We start from the raw sequence: 22762 nt of genomic DNA, 5'->3' as shown, positions 1-22762 counted from the left end.
TCCTCCCCCCCGCAGTGAGCATCCTCCTCCTCCCAACCCACCAATGGGGAGCACCTATTGTCAAATTATTAGCCTTCCATTGCAGCATGCAGGAGAGAAAAGGGGGGGGGGGGGAGGTAAAATAAAACATGCACATAGTGGATTGACCGAGGTGGAAAAGCCTGTGTGATGATGCTATTGCGGAGGAGGAGGAGGAGGAGGGGGGGGATGCAGGAGACGCGGTGCAGCTGAAGGCGCCAGACGGAGGAGAGGAGGAGAGGAGGAGCAGACGGAGAGCACTACAACACAGAGAGAGAGAGAGAGAGAGAGAGAGGTGGAGGAAGAGAAGAAGAAGGAGGGCAGGCAACCGACGAGCCGCGGGGATTAGGTGACTGAACGCCGGCGAAGGAGAGACCCCCCCCACCAGCCTCCAGACAATCAACCACATCCTTGTGGTGGATCTGCATTCAGGTACACCCCCCCCATTCTTCTTCTTTTTGTTTAATCACACCCAGCATGGCTGATGTTGGATGAGGGGATGGGAAAGGTGATGGTGGAGGATAGAGGAGGATGGAGGATGGAGGAGGAGGAGAGGAGGAAGAGGAGGAGGAGGAGGAGGAATAGGAGGAGGAGGAGGAGGAGGAGGAGGAGGAAGGTGGCCCATGTGAATTGCAACACGCAGCTGGAGCTTCACACAATGGGAGTCACACTGCAGAGAAGAGTCTCCATGTTTGTACGTCTCATCTTCAGCCTCATTGACTGTCCCACCGCTTGATTTAGTGATTCCCCTAATAGTCTGCCTGCCTGTGTGTGTGTCTGTGTGTGTGTGTGTGTGTGTGTGTGTGTGTGTGTGTGTAAAGAGTTCCTGTGTGTGTGTTGTTATAACATCCCTTTGATATTTCCTCTTCTGTCTGCGTGTGTGTGTGTGTTCCAGCTCCAAACAAGAAAGTGAGCAGAATTCCAGTCATGGCCAGACTCGTGGTCCTCCTCCTGCTCCTGCTGCTGTGTGGCTGCAAGAACAGGTAAACTCTCCCAGCTCATCATGCCCACTGACTTCTCTACATCCTGTTTTCCATAAAGTTGCAGGAGCAGCGTGGGGACGGATTGCAATCGAAGCAAATTAGACTATTTGCGTATGTTTTGTTTTTGCTGAGGACTCCTGTGAGTGATCGCTGCTACAGCTCGACTTCAGATGCTTGTCCTCTCAAGAGAAGCAGAAAAATACATGAATCTTTGCCGTCGGTAAATCACTGGAACCGTCCCGCTCTCCTCAGACCAGATCAATTGGCTTTGAGATCTTCCAAGATTGTGACCTTTTGTCTTTGTGAGACAAGACAAAAGTGTTATTTTCCTCATGTTCTCACCACAATGCTTCTACTGACACGTTCAGAGGGGCAACTCGTTTGTTTATATTTGGATCACATGTCAAAGCCTTAATTATATCCACTGGTAGTTGGAAGCAGCACTTATGTTCAACAATTAATCACAATATGCTTGTCCTTAACGCGGCCGGCTCATTAATCACAATAACTGTGTCCTGTTTGACGTCCTGCAGTTAAACTAATGCTAGGATGTTGTTCCTCCTCATTTCTCCTCCTCCTCCTCTTCTTCTTCTCCCGTTCCCGTAGCCTCTGCTCCACCTCCTTGGAGGCTCAGAAGGAGGCGAACACCAACGACAACAGCACGGTCTTCACCAGGATCCTGGACGGGCTCCTGGACGGATACGACAACCGGCTCCGGCCCGGGCTCGGAGGTTTGCCGGGGGACATTATTTCTCATTTCGGGGCCAAAAGCACAATTTTACATTCTCACATATCAAAGCCACAGTCGAGCCCCCCCAGCGTAAGCTAACCTAACCCACTAACCCCAGACTCCTCCCATCTGCAATCTCCTGCTGCAACTTCCCGCCCTTATTCATGGGAATAAAAATGGAGGCAGACACCAGGGTTAGGAATTGTAGGAACACGGGTGAGATTTGCGCTCACGTCAGCTGAGGTGAGTGCACACGTATGTCAGCTTCTCTCCTCTTGTCCGCCGCCATGGTGGAGGGAGAGTAAATCAATCAAGCCATCTCCACCGCAGCCTGCGTTCGGCGAGCTGTAGGGTTCCATTCACGCTCCTCACCCTGGCAACCAGAGATAACCTTGAGAGGCGACTAACTGCCAGTGGAGGATGGAGATTTTTTCTTTTAATAAGGGGCTGTTGAAATGAAAGCTTTTCATTGTCGCCAGCTCTTTCTTCGATGGGCGCTCGCTGCATTTATCCCAGCGATTTCCCTCTCTCCCACCCTCATCATGTCACTGGTCCTGATTTCCCTTCACTCGTCCCCATGAGTGAGAGGTAGAAACGAGGATTTTTCATGGCGATCGTCTGGCGATGTGTCATGGCAAAAAAAAAAAAGAGCCTGCTCTCACATCCTGGTAACGGTTGCTACCGTTGACAAGAGGGCTTATAAATACGTAGCAGCAAAACACTCAGGCCTTCACTCAGCGTTCAACAAGCTGCTCTCCACAGCTCCACCAATCCCGGCTCGCCAGGGACACATCTGTATGCATAGGGGGGGATTTCAGATGGCTTCAGTCGCACTAATGACAGAAAGAAAATATTTATTTCCCGTATATCATCTTCAGAAGGAATCTTGAGACGACTACTGAGAGCACTGGTTTGTTCTGTAGCCAGATTCACAATGTGGGGGTTTAAATGACAGGATTGAAACTGATCACTGGTTTAATCGATCAAAATATTCTCTATATTTGCAAATTTGATCATGTAACAGTTAGTCATTGTCATCTTTGTGTTATACATATTGATAAATGAAAACATTTAGCTACCTTCTGATATTTTTAAAGACCTTCTTCTACGTTCGATGTCCAAATGTGTCAAAGACGAGTTTGTGTATTAGTCTTGTTAAGATCTACTGAGATTAAAATGTCTTTTCATCGTCTCTCTTTGACCTCGACCTCCTCTCGTGTGTTTGTCTTCAACAGAGAACGTCACCGAGATCAAGACCAATATCTTCGTCACCAGCTTCGGGCCGGTGTCCGACACGGAGATGGTGAGTTCATCCGCCGCGAAAAACACAGACTGAGACTGACTGAGCTGAACAAACACACACACACACACAGACACACACTGCTGTCAGTACTGTATATTCACATTCCTTGAAACCGCCCCAACTGTTACCTGGACGTTCACTCCCGTCCTTTGTTCTGTCTTTGAAAATTCCCCCTTTTCCTTAAACTTTTAAATAAAACCTAACACGGACGACTTCAGCTTCTCATCCAGGATCTAATCCAAAGTGGCTGGACCATTCCAACTTGTTCCGAATGACTCATTCTCTTATGAACTATAAGGTTCCACTTGGATGGAAAAGAGCATTAACGCTCCTCTTTCATTAATTCTTCTATTACACCGCTGCCGTTTCCCTCGCGGTGATCAAACCTGCTACTTTCCAATAATTGACTGGAGAGAAGGTATCGACAAGAGGAGCGGGGTTGATTAATGAAATGTGGCAAGAGGCTGGAATGGCTCTGAGGTCCATAAAAGTGTGTATGTCACACTGCTAACAGCGTCATTACTCTGCAGGACGGAGCCTTGTATTTATTTCTCTTTCTCTGTGGACTGACGGAGGCACACAGGAGAATCTACTGTAACAGCGAGCGCACAATAAGCCTTTAAAACTGAACTCGGAAAATGTTATGAGGCAATCGTATGAATCTGAGACAGAAAAATAAGTCGAGAATCACAAATCGTGACCCTGTATGACTTTACATGCTTATTTTGGGTAAATAAACACCAGATGGAGCGATGATCTGAAGCTCAGATCTTTAAATTAACAGCCATCTCTTGAAAAACGCTTCCCTGCCAGTAGAATGATGATGGGGTTCAATGTGCGGAAAGTTCTCTAACGACTCGATCTGTGCTCGCGGCAGGAATACACCATCGACGTCTTCTTCCGTCAGAGCTGGAAGGACGAGCGCCTGTGCTTCAAGGGGCCGATGGAGCAGCTGCCGCTCAACAACCTGCTCGCCAGCAACATCTGGACCCCGGACACCTTCTTCCTGAACGGCAAGAAGTCCATCGCCCACAACATGACCACGCCCAACAAGCTGCTGAGGCTGACGGACGACGGCACCTTGCTCTACACCATGAGGTCAGATCATCACGTGGTTTGCTTCTCATTACACAAACCTCGATTCATCCAAGGCTGCTCATAGGCAGGAACCTCAAAGTAAAGTGAGGACGGCTTCTAGGGGTGTGGCCTACAACTTTTGATAGAAGGTAGTAAAGGGACGTGGGGCGTCGGATTTTGTAAAAATGAATAAACAGGCGGAAAGGCCGATAAAACAACACAGCTTGGAAAGATACAGCAACAGCCTGTGAGTCAAATCACAGAGAAATGGTGACATCTGGTGGCGATTTGATTTCATCCCATCTTCACAGTAAAAAGAGGGGAAATACAGCAATTATTTCTTTGCAAATTCTTCTTCTCTTCTATGTCTTCTAATATTTCATGACTGTGTTCTAACACATGCTGAGACACGTGTAAATGCATGTTTTCAAGAAATACTGCTGAGAAAAAGCAGCCTCATTGTGAACTGTATTTTTTTTGGGCAGTAAATTAAAAAGGAAATAGGTGAAGAAACAACTACAGGTGCAGATAACTGGTTATTTAAAGAAAAATGCTTGTTTATATGAAAGAAAAACAAGAAACGAGAATTTTACAGAAAAATACAAATTTGTATTCCAATTAAATGTATTTTATTTGGGTTTATTATTGCGAGTGCAAGCGCCAGGACTCGGTTTGACCTTTGGAGCAGAGAATTAGAATAATTCTGTGCTTATCCTCAGGAGTTACTGTAGCCTGCAGGACTTAAGAGTGACTGTATCACGGATGAGAGCACTCCATCTGATAGCAGGCCCCCCCACAGGGGGAATAATGCAGGGGCCAGGGCAGATTATCCACCCTGACATATATACATATCCAAAGACGTGCGTATTTATAGTCACCTCTTTGTCGCACGCACCAAACACACACACACACACACACTGCGGGTGTCAAGCATGTTAATCAGTTGTAGTGACGCCGACCTCTGACCTCGAGGCTTAACGAGGGAGGGATTGCGTGGACGTGTGTGCGTTCATTTACATATGTGGAGTTTTATGGAAATCTTTGCATACGTGCGCTTGTACCTGAAAGGGAAGACGCGCATGTGTGTGTGTGTGTGTGTTTGTGTGTGTGTGTGTGTGTTTGTGTGCGTGTGAGAGAGCGACAGAGAGGGAGAGGGAAGTTAAAAATGGCTGCCACATTAGAAATGAAGCAGCAGTAGGTTGCCTTTAATCGTCTGATTGTTACAGTCCCGTGTCTGTCATTACCAGCAGAGCTTAACCACAGGCAGCATAAACACACACACACACACACACACACACACACACACACACACACACACAAACAGACACACACAAGTGCACACACACACACACACACACACAGGCCATCTGGGTACTTGCAGGGTACAGCACTGGTTTCTCTTTAGGCCCATTTGCTCCGCATGTCAGTCATTCCTTGTTTTGTATTCATCCATCTACTCTACGACTAAAATAAATTCCACTTAAAATCACAATATCATCAGAGTAGAGACGTCACAGTACGAGATTAAACTCGTGATTTAACGCTGCGTGAAAGATACTATATTCAAAATAAGTCTTTATTCTCATAACTTTTATTCTCATTGAATTACAAAACCCAAACACACTACAACACTAGTTGTGCTCTAATCAAACAATAGGTTAACACACAAACACAAACACACACAGACCCACACACATGCAGTTAAAGCAGCATATGCCCACAGGCCCATGGGATCAACCCTGACATTACAGAGGTTTACACTCTCAACACAGACACATTCTGAAAATGCATGTACCAACCATGTCAGTGTTGATTACAAATATCACTCTAACACACACACACACACACAGACACACACGGCTGTCAGTGAACGTCCCTCCCTCGCCTCTCTCTCCTGACTGAGTGTGATTGTGTCGCTCGCCCGTTTGAAAGCGTTCCCTCTGCCGAGGAGCGCTCGGTTTCACGGAGCAGATTTCCAGGCATTTGTCTCCATGGATAATTTATCAGGACCCCATGCATTCTTAATGCACACAGGGTTGATGCCGGGCCATTACAGCCACGGACCTGATAGGCTGCCACATGTACACGGCTTTATTAGCTGCTGTGAACGTGTGTGTTACCGCAGAGCGAGCGCTTTACAACGCCATAATCGTTAGGCACAGTTGGGTTGTTCCCGTTCCTGTTCCCAGTCGAGCCTCCACACTGGTGAGCTTCAGACATGGAACATGGAACTATGAGTTATTAAGGCCGGAGCTGCAGGGCTATAAAAAAAAACATCTGACACTATACAACTTGAATCACGACGTATAGAGGAGGGGATGTTTTCCTCTGCGTTTGTGTGTTAGTGAGCAGGAATATGCAAAAACTACTGATCTGATTTTCATGATATTCTGTGGAGGGGTGGGGCATGAGTAGGGTTGCAAAATTCCGGGAATATTCAAAGTTGGAAACTTTCCATGGGAATATACAGGAATTTACGGGAATAAACTGGAAATGTTGTGGGTAATTTATACTAACTGTATTTACCTTGTCATATACAGACATAAATATAAACATTTTGTTTTGTCATAGGCTGATTTGAGTCCTGAGGAAACTTTGGGCACTTGACTATAAGCTTCTGCATCGTTGTGTCATTCTTAACATAGGTCTCTGCACAGTATTTGCAAATGTACACAGCCTTTCCTTCTGCATTGGATGGGGTGAAATGTCTCCACACATGAGATAGTGCACGTGGCATTGTTCTGTAGAATAAGATGAGAAAAAAGTTTGTAAAAAACGCTAATATAATGCCAGAGATATAAATAGTTAGCCAAACAATTGGAATCGTCTGTAAACATATTTTACAATTGATGGATAAATGAATGGAAATAGGCTAGATGAACAGATGAACAATCCTCAATCAGCATGCTAATATATTTTCCCCAGTAATATCATGGAAACTTACCTGACTAGTCCTTCACTCTGCAGCAGGCCTCAATAGCCCTGCTGTAGAGTGAAGGATGCTGGGAGTTATCTGTGCATGTGATGGAAGGATGCACAGTGGAGGGTTGAAACTCAACATGCAGCGTGTGCTGCATTCCATACATCTTTACAATAGAGTTTCGAATCATGTTTTTATTATTACTTGTGTTTAATTTGCGTATTTTATTTTTTTTCAAAATTCCCGAGCTAAACTTCCCATGGAAAGTTTCCGGAAAGTTTCCGCCCCTTTGCAACCCTAGGCATGAGCCAAGGAAGAGCCCATTTAAAAATTAGTGCAGATCCGGATCAGTAGGTGGCTCCAGGATTGTTCCATTTACTTAACCTCTCGAAAATCTGGCACATTTGGGGGACTGATATTTATGATTGTGTGCAATTTGTATTTACTACAGGATCCTGACACCCCACAGAATCATGGGAGTTATTCTAATCTGCTGCTTCACCCCAATATTTACTTCACCAACAATGGGACACAAATACAGGAACTATTTGTCCTGTTGGGGAAAGGCCACGTGAATAATTACAAGATGCTCCAACGGCCACGTTCTCCTTCCAGACCTTTCTTCCTTTCCTCCGTGCTCACTCCTTTCGCTGTTGTCCACACAATAACACAAATGAATAATCCTGCACCGATGTGGAAAGCAAGAAACAGTCGTGTCTATAGGCTCCCTCCTCGCTCTGATTGGTTCGCCTGCCTGATGTAATTGCGAGAAACCTCGTACTGATCCTGTAGGTGCAGGAGGTCCGGGAGCAGAAAGAGGAAAAATTTGTCCCCAGAGGATTTTTGCTACACAGTTGTCGTGAAGATTATAATTTACCTTTTTACTCCTTGAACTAATGTGGGTGGCTGAAGCAGAAAAACAAGCCAATGCACAATAAATCTGTAAAAGAAATATATGTTTTCTGCACTGGTTTCCATCTGTGTTATTATTTATCACCATGCAAGGAGGAAGAAAACCCAGTGGGAGTTCAGAAGAGTTAGAGTCAGATCTGTCTATGTAACGACGGTTGATTAATATGATAACAGGAAAAAGATGCTGAGTGGGCAGAACAGATTAAAAAAGGACTTGTGAGGTTCATAGAGAAAAACACTGAGGTTTCCAGCCTCTTTTATGGGGAAACCCAATAAACAATGTGGCCACCAGGTGGTAGTGTTGTCACTGGAATGGAATAAAGTGGCACTGACAGACTTTTATTCATGAAACTGAACCATTTTACTATTTTGGGGGGAAATATTAATGAATGACAAGTATAAAAATGTACACCTGAACGGAAGAAACTGGGATTTGTTAGTATTTATAATCACAGGTTAACTTTTGTTCAAAACTGTACTGATGTCATCATACTGATATTCATTACTGCGATTAGAACACGCACAACTGTAAACACTAATATTTGCAACTGAATTATTACTGATGGAATAAGTTAAGAATGCTTGAAATCAGTCGATTTAAATAAACTTTTGGAGAAGTCTCCTGGATTATCAAGCAATGCTGGAGAAGGGTTTTCACAACCTTGAAACCCAAACATCTTTCTTAACAAAGTACTTTAGTTTATCTAGAATTCAGCTTTTCTAAACGATTCGTTTTCCATTAATAAAGTCATCAATTACATAAAGTTGTTGCAACCAAATTCATTTATAGTTCTACTTGCTTCCATTGAAAAGTATTAACTCAGTTTAGAAAATAATAATCTGGACTTTAACTTTACATCTGATTCCACCTCTCTCTTCTGTGTTGTGTTCTTTTTCCTATAGGGTTGTTTAATAGTTGTTATTGTAAATACAGTCAAGTCACAACCTTCCTTCTAATTGCGTTCGCTCCTCTGTAATTTTAGCGACTCGGCAATTACAGCCATTCCTGTGATGTAAGTAGCAATGAATCAGAGGTTTAACTGATAAATACATGTTTAAATGCTGAACAGACAAAGAGAGACAATTCAAAATGATGGCTAATGCATGTGTTGCGTTGCTTTGTCTTAGACTGACCATATCAGCAGAATGCCCCATGCAGCTGGAGGATTTCCCCATGGACGCACACGCCTGCCCTCTCAAGTTTGGCAGCTGTAAGTAAAATCTATTTTTAAATGTACTTTGTCCTTTAAAATATACTAATCCCAGCTATTATCCTGCACCGTGCAACGCAGTCAAATCCAGATTTAGAGAACAAAAACAGCAAAGAATGTGTAATTAATGCATTGCTTCTTTGGCAGATTATTGTGTGGATCGCTGTGTTTGCATTTCAGTCACAATTGCAACTTTTAAGACTGTGCGAGTTCTACTGAAACAACTGTTTTCTGTTTCGGAAGAGGGGAATATGTGTTATTTTTGTATTTTAGAGTTGCACAGTCTCATTCAATAACCAAATTCAAGCACATTCAGTATTAAATAAAGTCCACAAAACCAAAGTATGAGCTCAAGAAGACACACAAGTACGATGACAGTTCCTTGACTAAATGAATATGTTATATTATGGTTGACTTTATGGTCTTCCCTCGGAACAACCATTAAAATGAAGCAAGCAGGAGAAGAGAGAAGAGTAGATTACTGCTTGTCCCTCAACACTTAATTAGGCCAGTGATCGGAAGGGTTTTCCCCGATGCCTTCTTAACAGGATGGCCTGACCGTGTGTCCTACCAGCGAGGACCGGTGCAGAAACCCGAGTGTCCCTGGGGGTATTTAAAGACAGATCTGGCTGAATGCCACACCTCGGGAGCCTCTCGGGCTAAAAGGATGAGGCTCTTATCCCCAGATTTCAGCGAGACGCACTCCGACCACATTTACTATGCAACAGAAGCACATTTGACTACAATCCAATTATGTGGTAAGGCGCTGCTGGGCCTTCCCATGGCAAACGCTGATCTAATCACCTCAAGTGCAACGCTCGCAGGTGAGAGGTGTAAGTGTATAATGGGAATAATGTGTTGAAGGCAACACTGTATCTGAACAAGGTCCTGAATCCCAGTGTGGGGGGGGGTCTGTGTTTTCATTTGCTTCAGTTTTGTCCTGAAGCGCTGACACTCGCTGACCTTTCGCTCTGACCTGACCAGCTCCTGATTGGACCGTTATCCTCAGGGAGCCTCACGCTAGGCTGCAGCTTTACATACAGAGCCTCTACCACAGGGCTAGACCTTCACTGCACTGGAAAGGATATGAAACGTGTCTCCCAGTCAAGAGAAGCCATCAAATCTGTCTCTTTTCCAGTGTCCAGATCTGATCGTTAAGCTCCATATGAAGCAGAAATGGTGACATTACAAAAAATAGGCAGTTTCCTTATCTAATCTAGTATTTATAGCCCATAGTGTGTGATTCTATATATCTCTTGTTTGTCAAGGTTTCTGTCTTTCCACCAATTATTTATAACTGTAATTATACAAGATTAACTAATATTAAATGGATTCAAACATGTTGGCACATTGAAGCTAATGACATTCAGCTTCACCAGTAACTTTGCAATTCACTGCAATTCAGTTTATATTCTTGTACTTGAAAAAGACAAAAAGTACTTGAACCACTAGGTGAGGTGACTCAGTGTTGATGCACCAAATAATTGCCGGTGCGTCAGAGAGAAAAATAACATGGGAACGTTGACAAGGAAACAAAATGTGCCTCAGCAGAAGGCCACAGGTCGGAGAGACGAATCACACAGAGAGGAGAACAGCTGCAAAAGATAAAGTCTGTCTCCCCGAAAAACAATGCACGATTACAGTTATTGACAGATCTGTGACGTGCACAAGCTTTTCGGTGATGATGCTGCACAATGAACAAAAACCAGTCCTCTGAACAGCAGCTGTGCTTCAAACCCACAAAGATCCAACTGAAAATGTGCAGGGAATCACCTCATGTTCACTACGTTCCTGGAGCCTTTTTATATTCAAAGATATTAATGTCTGAGTCACCAGATGACGATCAGTCAATCTTAATTTAAATTTTAACGACAGCCTAACATCTGCTGGATTTCCCCAAATTCCACTTTTTTAATATCCACAACCAGCTCAACAGACGCCGGGTTCGCCAGCTGCCTCCGCCTCCTATTTGGCATTTTACAGGATTGGATTGGCAGAGGTCACGTAGCAACGGAGGCACCGGCCAATCAAATCGTGTTTAATTAAATGGACGCAGTTGCCCAGCACTTGTGGGAGACCAGAGAAAGCAGATAAATGTCAAGACACTGAAAATGGCCCCTACATTAGTTTATTTAACAGTCTAGTTCTCACTTCATTGATCTGACCAGGAGCCAGCCCTGTGGAAGTGAGCTGATTCACCGCAGATTATCATGCAGCTCCATTCAGAGAGCGAGGCTGGAGAGTAAGTGATGACTTGGGCCGACTTGCAGCCTCATACCGGAGGCGGGAGCTGCACAGCTTTAGTGGGAACTGTGGAAAAGTTGGCACAGGTGCAGCCGCTCGCCTGCCAAAGTCAAAGCTCCTGTGCATAATGAAATTCACCAATAATCCCTTATCCCAAACTACCCTCCAATTAAGGCCCCGGCCTTTGGCCTGACAGTGGCCGAATTTAAACACGAGGTATATTGCACAGCAGTATCAGCTGCCAAGTGAGCAGCCAGAGTGGAAACACTGAAGTCAGGATGTGATCTGCCGACCGGAAACACTGCAGGAGCTGCTCTGGGATCAGTCAGCAGGAGAAGGAGCAAACATTTAAATATCTTTAACGTTTAGGTTTGGTTTCTCCTGTGTTTTATACATTAATGTTTTAAGTTCATTTATGGCCATAGAAAATTGACCATCCATATTTTTTAAATAGGCCTGTCAGTAAAGTGAGATCAGTCCTAGAACACACATACAAACACACTTTTCAAAAGAATATATATATCAATAAAGTTAAAGTTATTTATATAGAGTTCATTCATAAAACTGATATGTCACCTGAACCAATAAAAGAGACCGGAAAGACAGAAGCATGCCAGTCCAGATTTAAAACCAGTAACTATGAACCATCTCTCCAGGCACAGTTCTCCATGTCCCCATATTTCATCCCCAAGATGACGGATCGATTTGTTTGTGCAGGATTCTACATAAATATATGAGAGAGCAGGACAGGCTACAGAGTGTGATGCAACACATTAGAGTTAATCTGACTGGGTCTGGTTCCTGCTGCTGACAGTGGAGATCACCGCTGACCCACAAGTGTGCTCTCAACAAAAATACACTCAAACATCCGCCGCTCATACACAGACATGCGAGCAGAAATCTGTTGTTGGCTTGAAGCCTGAGGTGTAATCAAAAACTACGAGATAAACGAGTGCATCGCCACAACCTGATAAACACATGAGATGATGGACCACGGGTTGAAATGGCCTCGGACGGGTTTCTAATAAAATAGTTTTTGCAATGCTTCATATGCATTTTGAATGAAAAATGTCTTAATGCACAATTTAATTTCAACTGCTCCCCCCCCTCTGTGCCTCTCAGATGCCTATCCGGTGTCGGAGGTGGTGTACACGTGGACTCAGGGAGCGGCGAAGTCTGTGGTGGTGGCCGAGGACGGCTCCAGACTCAACCAGTATCATCTGATCGGCCAGACCGCCGGCACAGAGGACATACACACCAGCAGAGGTGTGTGCAATGACTGCTCTATAACTCATGATCCTACAGTAACAAGGGTAGACTGAGATACAAGTGGTATCGCAGTATTGAAGAAAGAAAGGTCATAATACTACAAGAAGCACAAAGTACTACAAAATCCTGTAAAACACTTTGACTTTCATGATTCTTCTGGATAATGTGGAGCTGAAAAGAAGGAATCTGATATCATCCCTCAGAAGTGACACAGAACCTTCTACTGCAAGTTGCTCTATTACTGTGTTGTAGTATTTAAAGAGTACTAACAGTAATGAAGTCATAGTTATAGTAGTGCTGCAATAAGAGCAGGAATTAAAGTACAAATAATAGCACAGTAGTTCTGAGACACTTTTATGAAACAATAGTTCCTGTTAATCCTGAAGGATGGGGCTTTTTGATTGTCTAAAAAATGTGATGCTGGTGAATAGAAACAAACTGCTTCTGTATAACATCAATATATATATATATAACACAAACTGTAGCAGAGAAAATGAGTTTCTATGGAATGCACTGATGATACTTTACTATATGTTCTCATGTCTAAGTTACTTCTGAAGCTACTGATTCATCTTTACAGGAAACACATTGAGTACTGTTAGTTTTTAACCTTTTATGGGTTTTGTTGTACTAGAAAGTTTTTTGAAAAGGATTTAACACAAATATCAAGTTACAGTCACGACAGTATGAGGATGGTGTTTCCTATAGAACACAGATTCAGTGTTATTGTCCCAGGTCTACAGATCGCCTCCCTTCAGGAAGTAACGGCTTCGCAGGTTAACGAGTCACAACAGATTCCTGCACATTAAAAAAAAGCCGACTCAGCTGCAGCACAACGTTGCTTTTACCACTTTATATTATATTTAATGAACCAAAGAAACCTCGAGCAGAAAGATCCAGAGCCACCAGGTCTTTCATCAAACCTCCTCCTATTCTTCACGTTTCTTACAGACGACACATTTCATACTTCCCCCCGGTCTCGATAAGTGTAATACCAAATAACGTGATGTAACTAATTCTAGATTAGAAAAGATCAACCCTGTGTGGAGAGAGATGGGCGTGCGAGGGCCGGGAGTAAATGTGGGAAACATTATCAGGAGATCAGAGTCAATGAGTGGAGGCGAGTGGAGGAGAGTAGCCTATCCCTCACACAACCAGCTGTCTACAGGCCCGGACAGCCCTGTCCAACAACACTTATCCCTGCATGAGCCCACGTGCACGCGCTCACACACACACACACACACACACACACAAACACACACACACACACACACTGAGCCAGCGAGAGACCTGAGACCTCGGGTTAATCCTCCATCCAACCACCCATCAGCCTTTGCATAAGAAGATGACATCACAGATCAGCCAGGGATTGGTTGGTGGGCCGTCCCCCTTGTGTGTCTCTGTGTGTTGTGGATGTGTGCTCGTGTACGTTCATCTTCACGAGGACAAGTGGCGTCACGATGGCGGGTGAAAAAGCGTCGGGGGGGGGAGTTAGGTTTAAGGGCGATCGAGAAATAAAGTAGTTAATACAGTTCTACAGAGTTCTAGTAGAGAAATAAAATGAATAGAGTATAAAAATTCAAACTTAAAATGTAACGGAGGTTCTTTACAAAGATGGAAGAAGAAATGTGTGTGTGTGTGTGTGTGTGTGTGTGTTGGAATTGGACAGCGCTGCTTTGACACGTGGGGTAGGGGGTGGGTGGCTGGGAGGGGGGGCAGTGGGGGTGGGGGCGTTGAAAGGCATCTGCTTAATACTCTTATGTAAAACGGAACTGTATTACACTTCGCTCCAGTTTCGAGCAGAATCATTATTAAAAGTGTGGATTTCCCCCCCTCCCTCCCCAACATTTTTTTTTTTTTTTATTCATGCACCACAACAGAAAATAAAAAAGCTGTGCTGGCCGACCTGGGGCTGGAGGCCGAGGGTGACTGGGTTCGTTTGGTTGACGTTGGGCTGCTGAGCTGGTTTGTTCACTGGTTTGCAGTCAGGTGATAAAACACTAACACATTAAATTATGAATTATTTTTGAATGTTAAACACAATCAGGACTTCGTGCAGCTTTCCTTGCAATAAACTTTAATTATATATTTTTTTTTTATTTAGTTATTTGACGTTAAATTCGATTAAACTATACTTTGATGAAAACTTTCCCTTTGGGAGTTTTTTTATTTTAAACACAGTTATGCTACACACATATTTTCCATTCACTGTTTTGGGGATAAAGCATCGTTCTAGGTCCTTTTTGTTCAGTTCCATTGAAAATATTTAGAGCTGCAGTGACGCCTCACAGCAAAGAGGTTGTTGGTTGGATTCCCGGTGTTTGTGTTGAGTTTGCATTTCCTCCTTGTGTCTTGGTTCTCCGGCCTTTAGCTAACGGATGTTTGGATGGATGATGCTTCAAAATGAACCGAATCATTTTACCATCTCAGTTCTTCTTTGTCCTTAATTTTATGTTTTACTTTACAGAAATCCATCATTTACTTTGTTTCCAGGTTTAATCCCAGTCTGAGGTGATTGTGTTTGTATTCATTCCGTGCGTCTGTGCGTTAACTTGACATCGACCTGGTTTGCACCGACGCCTCAAACTTCCATCTGCTGCTCCGACTTTTTCCCAAAACTGCTGAACATTCTCTCAGAATTCCATTAAACTGATGCACTAAAGGCAGCGAATCATCGCTCATGCAGCTCAAAGCTTCTGTCTGGAAAACGTCCAAATCAGTGGTGGAGATTTCTGATGAGTTTCAGCTCAGGGGGGGCGGGAGGGGTCACATTGGGTCCAGTAGGTTAATTTACTTCCTGTACGTCTTTGCTTATCACGGTCGCACACAACGTTATTTATGCCACAACAACACAATGTGGTTTGATTTTATATTTACAGGCTTGGAATCGATTGCTAGCTTTTACCAACAACTTCTAACAGTTCTTTTTTTGCATGTCCCTGCAACACAACTATATATTTAGGTTTGTATTTTAAATAATATTGAGTTTCAAGATGACCTGAGAGGTAAAAAATATGGAACTCAGGGGTGTCAATCCCAGCAGGGCCTCCCAGAGATAACACATGTTTTCTATTAGGGACAACAGACACAAGCAGAGGTGGGAGGTGGGGGTGTGAAGGCCGGGGGGGGTTTGTCTTCGCTCTGATAAAAGACAGAGACACAAGTGAGCTGTCACCTGCAGTTATCAGTCGTTCCCCTGCTTGATTAAAAGAAGTCAGACGGTCGCCTGCTGTTTCATCGGGTCTAGACAAAGTAATGAAGCGGCTGCAAATCTGAAATTCAAAACTGCTGCCACTTAATGATTCACTCGTCTGGAACCGGCTCAGGAAACCAGGGCCTCAACAAAAACATGGCCCTGCCTCTTCCATGGATTAAATTTGTTTTGATGCCGGATGATAAAGGTCGTAAATCTTGAAACCTGGTGTCGGGAGGTAGAAAGCAGCAGATATCAGATGGTTGTGGCGTTAGCACGTGTAATCTTTGACCTCACTCCCGTCCGAGGACACGAAGGAGCAGATTAGTCCACAGGTTTCTAAAGACATGACTTGCTCTGGCTCAGACAGAGTGTTTCCTGAAATAACTCTCCACTCTCAAAGTAGACGAGGTGTAGCACAGCAAGGGGCTTGTGGGACTTGGAAGGAATGGTGAGCTTTGGATTATTATCCAGCAACTCATCAGAGACACCAGGGGACAATCATTCATTTAGACGTGTTAGTCGGCGTTTTCCCTACTCACCAGTTCACCAGCATGGCGGCGTTATTCCCCGCTATAAACGGAAGTTCCCCTCGGACGTTGTGCAATACAAATCCTTGGGAGAAAAGCAGTAAGATCCACCAGGGGAACATGGTCCTCCTCATTCCTTGGCCCCCAGTCCTGTCGGGATCCATTCATCAAAGGCAAAGTTGACCCTGGGGTGTCCCAGGTCGGCAGCGCCTGGACGTGTCCGGGATGTGGGCCAGGCGGCCTGGAGTCATGAGGGCGTCAGAGGGCCCGGGTGATGGGGTCCCAGTAGGAGCTACTGGTGTCTGGGACCTCCTGACCCAGGCATGGCAGTGGCAGCTGGTGCTTGTGTGTATTGTCCGTCCTCGGGCTCAGAAGAGAGAGAGAGACGCCCGCAGGACAAAGCGGTTTCCCTCACTCTCAGGCGGCCGCCAGTCGATGGCCACCGAGCACTTTCTTCTTCCCTTCGCACGCCAGCCAATCCCGACAGGAATCTTTGATCATCACTCCACCAGCAGCTGCCAGATCACAGGAAGACAACATGAGAAGGGAAATGTCCACACGGTCGACCCCCCCCTCCATCCCAGCAGCAGTGTCCCTCTCCTCCGCGGCTCCCAGTGCGTGTTGAGGTGTCGTGGCCGTCAGCAGGGAGGAATCAGTCTTCATGTGTGTGTGTGTGTGTGTGTGTTTGTGTGTAGTGTCTGTGTGCGTGTCTCCATGCCTGGATTGGCAGGGCCGGGTAGGCGGGGCTTAGGATCCCAGGACAGGAAGGCTCACCCCCCCTCACCCTCCCTCCCTCCCTCCCTCATCCCATCCCCTTTACTCCCTCTCTCTCCCTCACTGATGGCAGGATGCAGATTGTAACCAGGGATTAGGGAGGTTCAAAAATCGGATTTTGCCCAGGGAGAAAGCCTTGTGTATTACTTTGCGTGTGTGTGTGTTGTGTGTGTGTGTGAGAGAGGGAGGGAGAGAGAGCTTGTGTACATGTGCTCTGGTGTGTGGAGCACGGTCATTGGATTTTTCATAGTTTACCAGCGCTCACAGTCGCACACTGCTGCTGGCGAGAGGATTTTTTAAAGCCTCAAATGCAATCTTCACTTGTTTAACTGAATATTGTGTCCCCTGTCTTTCACTCCATCTCTCTCTCTCTCTCTCTCCATCTCTCACTCTGGGTTTAGCTCCTAATGCCGTCGCTCCATTGTTGAATCACAGACATTAACAGCATAATAACAATAATCTATTGTCAAGTTCTCGCAGTAAGTGAAACCACTTCGGGCTTGTTTTTTCAGTTTAATAATGGATTTGAATATGAGATGTTCTCTTCATCCCAGCTCCGGTTGTTGAATGTTCCACCTCTGATTATTTCATTACTGAAATTGCAGGAGGGAGGTGGGGTGGGGGTGGGGGGGGGGGTGGTGGTGCTTGTACAAGATGAACACTTTGTTCTTGATTGTGGTTTAGCTCAAAGCACACATCTCCATCATTAGCAGACATCTTCCCTCTTGCATGGTCTCTCGTCCCTGTCTGACTTCATGTCTCTTTCATGTCCCCCCCGCCCCCCCCCCCCTCAGGACAGTACACCGTGATGATGGCCCACTTCTACCTGAAGAGGAAGATTGGCTATTTTGTCATCCAGACGTACATGCCCTGCTTCATGACGGTCATCCTGTCCCAGGTCTCGTTTTGGCTGAACCGTGAATCGGTTCCTGCGAGAACCGTCTTTGGTGAGTGAGGATGCGTATTTACTTATTCTGTTAAAAAGCAAACATTTTATTTATTTGTGTAATATTGCTGCCGTGCACATTCACACCAGGAGGACTAATAACTGAGCAGCACTGCACCAGCCGGCAGTTAAGAGTTATTAAAGTGTCGGTTTGTATAAACTCAATTTCATCTCGCCACGTCCTGTTGTTTGCACGCAGGCGTGACCACGGTCCTGACCATGACCACCCTCAGCATCAGCGCCAGGAACTCGCTCCCCAAGGTGGCCTACGCCACAGCCATGGACTGGTTCATCGCCGTGTGCTACGCCTTCGTCTTCTCCGCCCTCATCGAGTTCGCCACGGTGAACTACTTCACCAAGAGGAGCTGGGCCTGGGACGGAAAGAAGGCTCTGGAAGCACAGCACCCGAAGGTAACGCTCGTGGGAGAGAAGTTAACTATTTCAAAGGCCCCGGAATCTATTAGAATTCAAACCATGTAGACGTGAGTCTACTTTAGAGGTTTCATCACCGACAACCACTTTCCTAAGGACACTGTACTTTCCACACTGATTCTCTACCTTACAAACTACCTGGTTGGTTTGATTGAAGTTGGTTTTTACTGTGTCTGACTTTATCGTCTTTACTTTTCACGGTAACGGAATTATCTGTGCCATTTTGTGAGGCTGCTGTAAAAGCCTTGTATCCAGTACTATCCCATATTATAACACTTATTCTTGCCAGACGTGCCTTTTGAGTACTTAATGCTTTATGTACTAATTTCTAGATTTTTATTCAGAATGTAAACAAATGACAAGTACGTTAATCACAGTGAAAACTACGACCAGATTGAATTCCAGATATTTGAATATAACTAGAGATCCTCAGGATCAGCAGCGGCACTAAACTTATACCTGCATATTGAAATCATCATGAATAAGAATCAGACCATCAGTGGGAATCCTGCTGCTCCCTCAGTCATATTCAATCACACCCAGAAGCCCACATTTCTCCAGAATGTTTTGCCAGAAATGTCTCGGCTCTGTAAAATCTCTAATGATTCCAGACAAAACAAAACACATTGACTATCTCAGGTCAGAAACACAGGTGATGAGCATGGATTAAACATGGGTACAAGACAGATTCAGAACTAACTCTCTTCTGTTCTCTGTCCCGCTGCAGAAACGAGATCCCATGGTGCTTTCCAAAAAGCCCAACAACGTTTGCTCGGCCGGCGTCAACTACACCCCCAACCTCAACAAGGACGTGTCCATCTCCACCATCTCCAACACCACGTCGGTGCAGCTCCGGACCTCCGAGACCAAGATGGTGGACCCCAAGAAGACCTACAACAGCGTCAGCAAGATCGACAAGATGTCGCGGATAGTGTTCCCCGTGCTGTTCGGAACCTTCAACCTGGTCTACTGGGCCACGTACCTCAACAGGGAACCGGTGGTGAAAGGAGTGGTCACCTCCACGTAATCTCTTTTCCTTCTCGGAGACGGAGAAGTTTGTGCAGGGGGAGGAAGTGAGAGTGGGTGGACAAAAAGGAAAGGAGTTGCTCTAAGGTCTTTGCCCTAGACAAAAAAAAAAAAATCTGCTCTTGAAGAACAAAAACTATACTCAACTATCCATTTCAGGCACTTTGAATTGGATGCAAGGCTGCGACAGAATCCTTGTCCTGTTATTCGCGGTCTAAAAAAACCTGCTCGGTCACAAAGAAACTGCTTTCAGACGATCGACAGGTGCTTTGCTTTTTTTCTCATCTTTCCTGCTGCAGTTTGCATGACGCTCTCCTGGAAAACAAGGGAAAACCAAGGACTCCTCTATTTCTTGATGCCGATGTACATGTCAATCATTGCTTCGAGCATTTGGAGAAACTTTGCCTACATTGAAACGCGTCATCTTCTCACCACCGAGGCTTGAAATGCATCGAGCTGCTGCTGTGAAAAAGCTGCGAGAGCATCATGCGTCTGAATTTGAAAACTGGACTCAATTCCACTCTTGTGCGGAAGAAACATCTCTTGAGATTAATGCTGCGAGTGCATTAATAATTTAATTTTTATGTCGTCTTTCTAGAGAAGAAACTTTGCTTTTCTTTCTTTTTTTCTTGCTTCTATTGCAGCGAGTGCTCGTGTGTCTCTTTGTAAAGCGTTACTTGAAGATTGAAAAGCCCACTGCTGCACGCCTGGTTTCCCACAAGCATTGAAGTCTGTATGAAAAGAAAAAGAAGGTGGAGAAAAAAATATGTATAAGGAAGATTATCCTTCCTAATGAAGAAGCTCCTCTTCATTCATAGAGAATTAAGAAACTGTCAGTTAGGGCAGAGAGACTTCTTGACCCAGTTACCTTGGGTGACTGGGCGGCTGGGGATGGGTGGGATCAGACACATTTAGGACCGGATACGTTCTGTAACGGAATTCTGAGTCTGGGTCACTCAGCGAGGAAACTAATATTCACAGCTGAGAAACCTCTGCTTTGGGTTCGTCACATACAAATCAGCACAGCGAGTTCAGAGAGGGAGCCAGAGTTCAAGCTGCTGTTTGGTCCAGGCTGATGACGTGTGCCAGCTTCACTCAGATAGACTTTGACTTATTTAAGTATTAAGGCCTCGTGAAGGGAAAAGAAAATTGGAGATTTGTAGAGTGAAGTCACAACATGAGGAGAATAAGGCTGTAAGAACTTCTTCAATACTGGCCTTGACACTATTCCACAGATCACAGGTATAGTCAAACACCAGGTGAACATTTAAAGTAAGAAAACTTATTTCAAAGCCCAGGTTCCACCAGAAAAGCAATTCTCAACAATTATTTTTGGATGGTCCTTCACACGCGAGCCGATATCAACATTCTGCCGTTTGAAACGCAAGCGTGAAAAGGTTTTGGGAAACTAGGCCGAGTCTCACAGGGGGAATCATGTAAATAGACTTTTCATTTTTCACCTTTTGCATTTTTAAGTCCTTAGAAGAAGAAAAAAAAAGCCTAAGTCGAATGCTGACTTTGAATTTATTCCGTGTTTTGTCTCTTTTCTTAATGTTTCCGTGGACACACGTGTCAGACTCTTTTCTTCTCGCTTGCCTCTGGAGCATCCGACCAAACTTGGCTTTTAACGTTTTCAACTGAATCTGATTTTCACGTGTTTATTTCCGCGCTGACTGGATTAACCTGGAAGCGACCAGCACACACACATCGGACTGTGGTGAGACACACTCAGGAACTAAAGGACTTTCACCAGGAGAGTTGCCTCAGAGTCCCTGCGTCTTTAATCACATGGATTTTGAACAGTGACCCCGACACCTGCTGCTACAGGAGCAGTGCCCCCCCCCCCCGACATCTGACACTGGGTGAAAAACCATGTAAATAAAGATGATCAGCTGCTATTGTACCTGCTTTGCTTTGAGTAACTATATTTAACGTATCAGTTTAAGAACTCTTTCCAAAGCGTTTTTTTATGTTTAATTCCTGTGCCATAATATCCTGTAGTGTTTTTGTGCTGGTTTGGTTTTCGATGTTGAATCCGACATTCCTATGAATCTAAAATGTTGCCGTGTTTTCAAATGCTCCGTGGGTGTCAACCGATGTATTTCAGAGCTCGCTGAAGCACAGCAGCCGTGTGAGAGGACGTCCACTGAAATGTAGTCCTGTGCATCTATTTGTCGAGGGGTTGCCATGGCAGCCAGGTGCACACGAACAGCCCTTTCCACCCGGTAACAACCTCCAACCTCTGAATCTGCTCCTGCCCGCCCTGTTTCTGTCAGACTCTGCTGCTTCGCCCAGTAAGAGGGAGCATTTTTCTATTCCTCCTGCTGAATCCCTGGTGAATATTTGTCGTGTCAGGGGGGCCGAGCTGATCCAGTGCTGCTTCACTCAGCCTTATTCTGAGTCAGGATACCAAAGGAAATGAAACTTCTACAAGCGATTTTGGTCCCTCATAAGTCAAATGTTAAAATTGTCACCCACTCCCCCCCCCCTCTAAGGATGCTTATGTGCTAAAACAGGGAAAAGGAGTGAAGGGACATTTTCAAAAATGAAATGTTCCCGTTTAATCATTCCAGGTCAGACCTTCATGGAGAAATGAATGCCCCTATCCTTCCTTCCATCCATCCGTCATCCATCCATCCGTCCGTTTAACCAACCCTCCCTCCTCATTTGCCAGCCAAGAAGCGACTGCCCCTCCCTCCTTCCCTCCCTCCGCCACTGTGACAGACTCATCTGCCGTACATCTGTTAGAAAAAGGGATTTAGTGACGCTTAAGTTGCTTTCACCCGTTCAGGGGGGCCCCCTTACAGCAAACTCCAATTTAAGCCCCGACCGGCCCGGCCGATGACAAATGCTTGTTTTTCTCCACGCAGCGTCTGGACAGATGTGGCTGGTGCACGCTGGGGACAAATTTAGGATTCATTATATGTGCTTTATCCAGAGCGGGCGCATGGGCAGTGAGGGAGAGTGAAGTTTAGAACTTGGGTTTCTCTCGACTAGGGAATGTAACGTCAGCTTCAGGAGATCTTCATTGTTTTGAGCCTCAGTAAAACACTTTTGTTTTGGAGGAGACCTTTGCCTTTATGGGTGGGCTTAAAAAAAAAGTCTTACTTACATTTATTCTTTTTTATGTACTGTATTTGTTTTATGTAATATACTTAAATTGATCAAATAAAAAAGGATGAACAAAGCTGGTA

The 22762-nt window shown here is 44.9% G+C and overlaps 2 protein-coding genes across 2 annotated transcripts in view; one reads left to right on the top strand and one right to left on the bottom strand.

Moving 5' to 3' along the window:
• Window positions 1-16554, bottom strand: part of LOC132996611 (gamma-aminobutyric acid receptor subunit beta-3-like) — a 49883-nt gene extending 33329 nt beyond the window's left edge. Inside the window, exon 1 of the mRNA XM_061066923.1 lies at window positions 16403-16554. Coding sequence (XP_060922906.1) covers window positions 16403-16554 — 152 coding nt within the window. The remainder of the gene's footprint in view (window positions 1-16402) is intronic.
• LOC132996612 (gamma-aminobutyric acid receptor subunit alpha-5-like) lies at window positions 931-19569 on the top strand. The gene is made up of 9 exons (XM_061066926.1): window positions 931-1001; window positions 1608-1732; window positions 2967-3034; window positions 3912-4132; window positions 9072-9154; window positions 12521-12664; window positions 17959-18111; window positions 18310-18521; window positions 19270-19569. Exons 1-9 carry the CDS (start codon window positions 946-948, stop codon window positions 19567-19569), a joined length of 1362 nt encoding a protein of 453 aa, XP_060922909.1. The 5' UTR covers window positions 931-945.
• The last annotated feature ends 3193 nt before the right edge of the window (window positions 19570-22762 follow it).

This window comes from Limanda limanda, chromosome 23 (genome assembly GCF_963576545.1).
Source record: "Limanda limanda chromosome 23, fLimLim1.1, whole genome shotgun sequence".
Taxonomy (NCBI): domain Eukaryota; kingdom Metazoa; phylum Chordata; class Actinopteri; order Pleuronectiformes; family Pleuronectidae; genus Limanda; species Limanda limanda.
Note: the sequence above shows the minus strand (reverse complement) of the source record. Positions and strands in the feature narration are given on the sequence as shown.

Excerpts from the sequence above, each read along its gene's own strand:
- LOC132996612 (XM_061066926.1), top strand. The coding sequence starts at position 946 with ATGGCCAGACTCGTGGTCCTCCTCCTGCTCCTGCTGCTGTGTGGCTGC. Across the intron at positions 9,155-12,520 it reads CCCTCTCAAGTTTGGCAGCT|ATGCCTATCCGGTGTCGGAG; the intron begins GTAAGTAAAATC and ends TGTGCCTCTCAG. Across the intron at positions 12,665-17,958 it reads GGACATACACACCAGCAGAG|GACAGTACACCGTGATGATG; the intron begins GTGTGTGCAATG and ends CCCCCCCCTCAG.